Here is a 10,145-nt window from a genome sequence, read left to right as displayed (position 1 = left end):
ACTGATTAAAATAGTGGGATTATCATGAATTAACCTTGTGATTCTGTTAGAATTAGGAGTCAAAACATAATTTTCACTATCTAAGAAATTAGAGCATATTAAAGTTTTCTGTGTGAGACTGACTGACATAGCACACTCTTTTGAATTTCTTTTGTGAATATTTTCCAGGTCAACATAGGTTTTATTTGGTGTTAAAAATGTGATTAATATTCTGTTTATCACTTCTGTTTTAGGTGTTAACTATAAAATGAGACAATGTAAATCAATAGTATTGGCATGACACCTAGGGCAAAAGAGGCACACAGCGTATATTCTGTATAGGATGTGACTGTAGATGCCTTTATTATCTCTAGTATGATATATATACCTGTAGACACAGGGAGATGTATATGTTATCCAGTCTGGAATATCAAATGTTAAAGAGACAGGTTAATTAAGAATAAGTCAATCAAGAATGTTGATATAGAGGTACTGACATTGAATCACAAGTATGATGTACACTCTACTATTTTTCTAGGTATATGAATTATGTTTCCACTATGAGGCTAAGATGAATACACTTTCTACTTATGTCCTTAATAAAGAATATCCTTTACTTCCAAACTGTACTTGGAATCCTAGCCAATATGTGCCTCCTTTTTTTCTACACTTTCATAATCCTAGTTCATAGATTTAAGCCCATTGACCTGATCTCCTGTCAACTGACCTTCATCCACATAATGATGTTCCTCACTGGAGGGGACCTTTGGCTTTCAGAAGTATTAGATTCACTGAACTTTGAGAATGACTTCAAATGTAAGACAACTTTTTACATAAGCAGGGTGATGAGAGGCCTCTCCATCTGCATCACCTGCCTCCAGAGTGTGTTCCAGGCTGTCACTATCAGTCCTAGAACCTCTTTGTTGGCAAAATTTAAACATAAACTAAAAAAATATATGATTTATGCTTTCTTACTTATTTGGTCTTTCAACTTGTCATTTGGTAGCAACCGGATCTTCTTTGTTGGTGCTTTTACAAACACGAGTGAGACCAACCAGATGAAGGTCACCAAATATTGCTCACTCCCTCACATGAAGTACATCATCAGGGCACTGATTTTAACAGTGACAGTCTTCAGAGATGTCTTTCTTGTAGGAGTTATGTTGACCACAAGTGCATACATGGTGATTATCTTGTTCAGACATCAGAGGCAATGCAAGCATCTTCACAGCATCAGCCACATGAGAGTGTCCCCTGAGAAGAGGGCCACCCAGACCATCTTGCTGCTGGTGGTTTTCTTTGTGGTCATGTACTGGGTGGACTTCATCATCTCATTCACCTCAGTCCAGTTATGGATGTACGATCCGGTCATCCTGACTGTTCAGAAGTTTATGATGAGTGCCTATCCCACAATTACTCCTTTGGTACAAATCAGTTCTGATAACAGAATAATCAATATGCTCAAAAACTTGTGGTCAATGTGCCACCCAATTTCTTAAAAAAGGGCATTGTTTCTCTTCTTTCAAAAGAATTTGTTTAGTTAAGTGCATGAGTGTTTTGCCATCATGTGTGCATGTGTGCACTTCAGGTCCCCACAGAAATTAGAAGTGTTTATTGATCCGGGCAGTGGTGGCGCATGCCTGTAATCCCAGCACTTGAGAGGCAGAAGCAGGTGGATCTCTGTGAGTTCGAGGCCAGCCTGGGCTACCAAGTGACTTCCAGGAAAGCACAAAGCTACACAGGGAAACTCAATCTCGAAAAACCAAAACCAAAAAAAAAAAAAAAAAAAAAGAAGTGTTTATTGGAAGTCCGGGAACTGGAGTTACATATGGTTGTAAGGAGTCTTGCTGGTCCTTTGCAATTATATATTTTTATTAAAAAAAAGATTCTTTTTAAAACTGTTTGAAACAAATTTTGTGGTATAACTTATATACATTCTTTTATGTTTCTTCTGCCAAATAGTATAGAGCCCTTTAAGTTTATTGTACAGTCTAAATTGATATTTTGATAGGAATTCCCTTACTATCTCCTTTTTATTTTATGTCACAAATGTTTCCTAGATGCTAAGGTTACTCAAGGAATCTCCTTGTTGATAGTGACTTTTTAAACTTTTTTAAAAAACATTTAATATACTCTAAATCATCAAGAATAGTTTCAATATCCTATTGTAGCTTTAATTGTTTCCTAATTATAATTTTTATGTATCCATAAATGTGAATTTAAATTTTCTATTTTTATCACAGTCACTTAATTAGTGAGTCATATGAAAATTTCATGTGCCTGTTTATTTCTACTTCATTTAATCTATACTTATTGAAATATTATTGTTTAATAAAATTGTATGCACATACAGGATGTACAATATGGTTTTTGTGATGTGTGTATACATGTGTATATACACAGGTGAAGGATGTGTGTGCATGTGTTTGTGCACAGATGAAGGATGTGTGTTTATGTGTGTGTGCATAGATGAAGGATATGTGTGCATGTGTATGTGCATAGATGAAGGATGTGTGTGCATGTGTGTGTCTACAGATGAAGGATGTGCGTGCATGTGTGTGTGCACAGATTAAGGATGTGTGTGCACATGTGTATGCAGAGATTAAGGATGTGTGTGCATGTGCATGTGCATGTGCATGAAGAGGCCAGGAGACACTTAGTTCTTGTTCTTCAGAAGCCATTCACCCTGTGTTTCGATAGAGCATCTCTCACTTGAGCTGGGTCTTGCCAAATCAGCCAATAAGGTAGCCCCAGGAATTCTCATGTTTCTGCCTCTCCAGCTCTGGGATCACAAATAAGTGTCATTATAACTAAACTTCCTCAAATATTTTTAATTAAAAATATATTTTTCATACACTATATCCTGATTAGAGTTTCCTGTCCCACATTCATCCAAATTCCTACTTTGTCCCTTCCTATCAGGATCCACACCCTTTTTCTTTCTTCTTAGAAAACAAATAGGTATATAAGTTTTAATAACAAAGTAAAATTAGCTATTGAAAGATAAAACAAAAACAAACTAATTCGAAAAGGTCAAAACCAATAGAAGATAAAGAGCCAAAGAAAAGCACAAGAACACATAAAGATGTGAAGACACACAAGCCACACAGGAATCTCACGGAAACACAAATGTAGAGGCCATAGTATATAATTCTATATGAACAAGAGACATGTAAGGTAAAATTAAGAGAAAACAAAATTCAACATTATCTGACAAAGACTTCAAAGGGTCCATTGAGTTTGTGTCCTGTTTGCCATCTACCACTGAGAACAGGATCTACCCTTAAGAGTGGGAGTCCCTAAAAGAAAACAATTTTTCACTTGCTAGTGACTAACAGATGAAGACAGCTGTATTGGGAGGGAAAACACAACCCGGCCCAGTGCTGTTAAGACTGAATTGGAGAAGGAGACCCACAAGCCAGGCGGTCAGGCACTGTTAATGTGAGCAAATACATGGTGGGCTATGGGAGTGAGAGAGAGAGAGAGACAGAATGGTTCATATCCTGTGCTGAGAGCAGATCTGAAGTGGTGAAGTGTTGAGGAGCAGGGAGAGGTGGGTAACTTGCATGCCACCAGGGGTCATGGTGATGTCTGGGCCTTGACTGATGCCAAAACTCATGTTTGTGTCCAGGGTCCTGAAGTAACCAGGCTCTGTGTTACTATCCATGGCTCCTGTTAACAGGAAGGCAGAGAGGACAGGGCTGCACAGAGGTGGCCCCACCCCTCACTGGCTGCAACACTAGGGAGAAAGGTCCCTGCCCCTCACTGGCTGCAGTACTCAGTAGAGTTGCTTCTACACCTCTCCTGGGCATGACAACAGAGGACCCTGTTTATGCAGGTACTGGCAAGTGGGGCCTGACATAATGAGAGTGGGAGAGCTGGTCCTGCTCCCCTTGTCTGCCAAGTGATTGTGTGGGTAAAAGAAAGATGCCCTCCACTGACTCTCCCCTAACCACCTATGACAGGTGGAAGAGATTCCCCAGCCCCTTGCCCGCTGGAGACCTGGCCCTGTTTTTCACCTGGGAAACATAGGAGAGCTGGTTCTGGTGGTGTAGGTGTGGGTGAGCCAGCTCTGAGGACATGAAAGCAGAAAAACTCACCCTATCCTTTCCTTCTTATTGCATGGTGTGAACTAGCCAGGGCTGGAGATTTCATGGTGGTGGTGATGACTAATGAACGCTGGCAGGCTGACCAACCCAGCTACCACCCAGGTCCAGAATCTGTGTCGTGAGTTGGCCCACCCCAACATTTTCTCCATTGTGATCTGCTGGAGCACAGGAGGAGGCCAGTTCTGCAGATATAAAGCTGCAGGATCTCCATGACATAGAACAACAACAGGATATCCAACAGATGTTCCAGTGAGGGCCCAGTATGAATAGAGTAGCAGAAAGTAGTGGCCATGAACCAGATCAATGATTCTGCAGTGAACACTTGCAAGAAAAGATATATGGACAAAAGGATATATTGTATGGTGAGATTTTTTTCTCTTATGTTTTGTTTTATTTTATAGGGTTGGGGAATGTTGCAAGGGCAGAGGGTGGAAAAGAAGAGACAGGGAGAGGAATGGGATCAGGATGCATGATAAGAAAGCCACAAAGTACAAATAAAAGTTAAAAAAAAAAAGCTATAGAAGGCAATTTGGAGGATTCTTCCAAAAATGTCCTCCAAAATGACTAATATGTTTAATTTTGATCCTCATCCCCAAAATGGAGATAGCTTCTGGGTTAGTGATGGGATGTGTGTCACCTTCTCCTACCAGCTCTAGGACACTATCTGGTGCAGACCTGTTTAGATAATACACATGCTGCTCAGTCTCAGAATTTATATAGTTTGTATGTGTGTCAATGTGTTGTGTTAAGAAGGCCCTGTTTTCTTGATGTTCTCCATCCCCTCTGGCTCTTACATTCTTCCCTCTTCCACAGTTTCCTGAGCCCTGAAGGGAGGGACATAATGGAGACATTCTGCATAGAGTTGTGTTTCAAGGCATCTCACTCTGCATATTTCTGGCTGTGGGTCTCTGTGGTTGTTTCCATTTGCTGCTGGAGGAAGCTTCTCTAATGATGGCTCAGCCAGGGTGGATCTGTGAGTAGACCAGAATGTTATCAGATATTATTGTATGGCTATGTACTCTTAACAGAACAGAAATATTTGATTTCCTATTATGTCCCTGGTCTAGTCTCAAGTTCTTGGCCACCTCAGCAGCATCAGCTATGGCTTCCATCTCATGGGGTAGGCATTAAATCAAATCAAATATTGATGAGCTACTCCCACAGGATTTATACCACTATTTCACCAGTATATCTTGCAGGCAGATCACCATTGTGGATTGAAAGTTTTGTAGCTGGGTTTGTGTTTACCTTTCTCCTTTGGTAGTGTGAAGAACATCTTCCAGTACCATGAACACTAGCCACTAGGAATAAAGGCTCTAGGTAGGCACAAGCTCAAATTCTCCAAGATCAATTAGATGTGTATGTGTTATCTTCAGCCTTAGGGCCTTACCATCTATGGATAGAGAGCAACTAATAGCCTTGGCAATAGCCTGGGTTGTTAGGTGGTTCCCATGGGGCCTCTTTAGCCAATAACTCAATTAGATGTAACCCATTCCCAGGTCTGAAGTTTCATTTGGTAATGAGTGATATCCAGTTGGGGTTCTATCCCCCATGTTATTTGGTAATTTCATTTAGATTGCCTACACACATATACAACCCTCCCACTACCACAGAAACACACACACACACACACACACACACACACACCTTACAAAGCTCCTACTGTATTAGTTTGCCATACTCCCATCAAATATTCTTAGTTTTAGCTGTTCCTCCCACATTTCCTTCCATGCCCCCTTTTCCCCTACCCATTTGATCTTCCCATTAGAGCCTCCACAATCCATCCATAACTATCTATTCTATTTCATTTTCCTAAGGAAATCCATCACTCCCTCAAAATTCCTTTCTCTATATCTAATCTCTGTGCTTGTATAAACTGTAGCTCTTTTATCAATGACTCAACAGCTAAAATATACATAAAAAGTTGCTATGAGATGTTCTGTATGTCAAATGTGTTGCTCTGATTGGTTAAAATAAATAAAGTGCTGATTGGCCAGTAGCCAGGAAGGAAGGATAGGGTAGGAGGGACAAGGAGGAGGAGAATTATGGGAAGTGGAAGACTGGATGGAGAGACACTGCCAGCCGCCACCATGACAAGATGTAAGGTACTGGTAAGCCATGAGCTATGCGGCAAAGTATAGATTAATAGAAATGGGTTAATTTAAGACAGAAGTAGATAACAAGAAGCCTGCCATGGCCATACAGTTTCTAAACAATGTGAGTTTCTGTGTGTTTACTTGGTTGATTCTGAGCATCTATGGGCCTGGCAGGTGAGAGAGATTTGTCCTGACTGTGGGCCAGGCAGGAAAACTCCAATTACAAAAAGTGAATATATATACATGATTATCTTCTGGATCTGGGCTACCTCATTGAGGATGGTTTGTTTCTGGTTTAATCTATTTAACTGTGAATTTCCTGATTTTGCTATTTTAATGGCTGAGTTATATTCTACTGTGTGAATGTAACACTTTTTTTATTCCTTTCTTGATAGACATTAAGTTTATTACAAATTTCTGGGCATTATGAATAGAGCAGCAATGAATATGAATATAGTTGATCAGGCATCTGTAGAAGGATGACACATCTTTTGGATACATATCCAAGAGTTGTATAGCTGGATCTTGAGGTGGATTGTTTCCCCACTTCCCAAAGAACTGCCATACTGACTTTCATAGTGGTTGTTGAAGTTTGCACTCCTAGAAGCAATGGATGAGTGTTCCCCTTACTTCACATTATTACCAGCATCTGCTATCATTTATTTTATTGACCTTGGTCATTTGGCTGGTGTAGGATGAAGTCTCCATCTAGCTTTAATTTGCATTTTCCTGATCACTACTGATGTTGAACAGCTGAGTGATTCTCTGCCACTTAAGTTTCTTTTTTGAGGTAAGAAAAGAAATAAAGAACAGAGAGGGGGGGTATGGAGAGACTCTGTATATTTTCTCTTTTTTGCATGCCAGGGAATGTTAGTTTAGCCCCACTGTTGGCCCAAGAGAATTCAGTTTTATTTCCTCAGTTAGAAAATTTAAATTGAGTCACAAGCCCTATCTGCACCTATTAGAAACAGGTAAGGCCCCATCTCTGGACTGGGCAGACCTGGTCACTAGGCCCTAGGCTCCTGGGGCTCATCCTGTGTCACTCCCCCAAGACACTGAAGCCCCAGAGACTGGCCAGATGCCTGTTAGCCCACCTCCTTGCCAAGAAAACAGTCCCCTGGCTCACCAGTGAAAACATGACACATAAGCACACCCTGCACCAATTGGGAACAGGTAAGACATCATCTTGACTGTGCAGACCAAGTCCCTAGCCCCTAGGCCCTGGGACCACATCCTGTACATCTCCCCTAAGCCATTGGAACCCAGGGACTGGCCAGCTGCCCCTTGCCCCACTCCTTCACCAAGAAAACAGACCCCTGCAACACCAGTGAAAACAGGAGTTACAAGTCCAACCTGCACCTATTGGGAACAGAAAACAGCCCCTAGTGACACCAGTGAAAATAAATAGTACCAGCTGGGAACATCACACATTGGACGAAGGGCCCAGATTAGACCAAGAGCTCCCATTAGACGAAGAGTATCAACCAGACCAAAAGAGGCTCCCTCAGACACAGACAGCACTTTCACAGAGTGGAGGCAGAGATGGGTAGACACAAGTGCAAAATACAGTCAACAACATAAAGACCAATATGGCACCATCAGAACCTAGATGATGATTTGAACATCTCAAAGCAGAAGAAGCAGAGGAAATAGACCTTAAAAAATGACCTTAAGAAGATGGTAGAGGCTTTAAATGAGGAAATGAAAACTACCCTTAAAGAATTTGAAGAAAAGACAAACAAAAATTTAGAAGAAATCAATAAGCAATTGAAGAGATGAATAATACAATCCAAGATTTGAAAATTGAAATAGAGGCATAAAGAAGACCTAAACTGAGGGAAGGCTAGAAATGGAAAATCTGAGCAAATGAACAGGAACTATAACCAACAAGTTATATAACCAACAGAATACAAGCGATGGAAGAGAGAATCTCTGGCATTGAAGATACAATAGAGGAAACAGATTCATCAGTCAAAGAAAACACTAAAGTCAAAAAAGTCATAACATAAAATTTCCAGGAAATTTGGGACACCATGAAAAGATCAAACCTAAGAATAATAGGGATAGAAGGAGAACAATACCAACTCAAAGGCACAGGAAATATATTCAACAAAATCGAAGAAGAAAACTTTCCCAACTAAAAGAAAGAAATGCCTATGAAGGTATAAGAAGCTTACAGAACACCAAATAGACTGGATCCCCAAAAAAAGACCCCTCACTACATCGTGTTCAAACCCTTAAACATACAGAATAAGGAAACAATATTAAGAGCTGCAAAGGAAAAAGGCCAAGTAACATATAAAGGCAGACCAGTCAGAATAACACCTGACTTCTCAATGGAGACTCTGAAAGACAGAAGGTCCTAGACTGATGTTATGCAGACACTAAGAGACCATGGATTCCAACCCAGACTATTATATCTAGCAAAACTCTCAATCACCATAGATGGAATAAACAAAATATTCCATGATAAATTCAGCTTAAAAAAATACCTATGCTCAAATCCAGCCCTCCAGAACAGACTAGAAGGAAAAATCCAACCAAAGGAAATTAGATACAACCATGAAAATACACACAATAGATAACCCCACACCCACAAATACCAAAGAAGAAAAACACAATACTACCAACAAAAAATAATAGGAATTAACAATCACTGGTCATTAATATCCATTAATATCAATGGTCTAAATTCACCTAGAAAAAGACACAGACTGACAGAATGGATACAAAAACAGGATCCATTCTTCTGCTGCATACAAGAAACACACCTCAACTTTAAAGGCAGACACTACCTCAGAGTAAAAGGCTGGGAAAAGAGTTTCCAATCAAATGGACTTAAGAAGCAAGCTAGTGTAGCTATCCTACTATCTAATAAAATAGACTTCAAACTAAAATCAACTGAAAGAGATTGGGAAGGGCATTATACACATATCACAGGGAAAATCCACCAAAATGAGGTCTTAACTATGAACATTTATGCCACAAATACAAGGGCATCCACTTTTGTAAAATAACATTACTAAAGCTTAAATCACACATCAAACCTCACACACTAGTAGTGGGAGAGTTCAACACTCCACTTTCACCAGTGGATAGATCTGCCAGACTGAAACTTAACAGAGAAATAAGGGACCTAACAGACATTATGACTCAAATGGACTTAATAGATATTTACAGAACATTCAATCCTAAGCAGCACATAGAACCTTCTCCAAAATTGACCACATGCTGTGTCACAAGGCAAATCTCAACAGATACAAAAAAAATTGGAATAGGCTCCTGTATTTTATGAGAGCACTATGGCTTAAAGTTAGATTTCAACAACAACAAATTTACAGAAAACCTACACTCTCATGGAAACTGAACAATGGCCAACTGAATCACCAATAGGCCAAGGAAGAAATAAAGAAAGAAATTAAAGAATTCCTAGAATTCAATGAAAATGAAAGTACAACATACCCAAACTTATGAAAGAAGTGCTAGAAGGAAAATTCATAGCTCTAAATGCCCACATAAAGAAGATGAAGAAATCTCACACTAGTGACTTAATAGCACACCTGAAAGTTATAGAACAAAAAGAAAAAGAAGCAAACTCCCCTGGAAGAATTGATGACAGGAAATAATCAAATTAAGGGGAGAAAGCAATGAAATAGAAACAAAGAGAACAATACAAATAACCAATAAAACAGAGTTGGTTCTTTGAGAAAATCAATGAGATAGAAAGACAGACAAGCCCTTATCCAAATTTACCAAAAGACACACACACACACACACACACACACACACACACACACACACACACAGAGAGAGAGAGAGAGAGAGAGAGAGAGAGAGAGAGAGAGAGAGAGAGAGAGAATCCAAATCAAGAAAATCAGAAATGCTGATACAGCTTATAAACACCTTCAGCAACACAGCAGGATACAAGATCAACTCAAAAAAATCAGTAGCCCTCTTATAT

The 10,145-nt window shown here is 39.7% G+C and overlaps 1 protein-coding gene across 1 annotated transcript; it reads left to right on the top strand.

The window, feature by feature from the left end:
• The first annotated feature begins 539 nt into the window (after positions 1-539).
• On the top strand, positions 540-1,478 carry LOC118575062 (vomeronasal type-1 receptor 90-like). The gene has a single exon (XM_036175768.1). The coding sequence runs from the start codon at positions 570-572 to the stop codon at positions 1,476-1,478; it is 909 nt and encodes a 302-aa protein (XP_036031661.1). The 5' UTR covers positions 540-569.
• Positions 1,479-10,145: the final 8,667 nt, after the last annotated feature.

This window comes from Onychomys torridus, unplaced genomic scaffold (assembly GCF_903995425.1).
Source record: "Onychomys torridus unplaced genomic scaffold, mOncTor1.1, whole genome shotgun sequence".
NCBI classification, from domain to species: Eukaryota; Metazoa; Chordata; class Mammalia; order Rodentia; family Cricetidae; genus Onychomys; species Onychomys torridus.
This window is presented reverse-complemented; position numbering and strand designations above follow the sequence as displayed.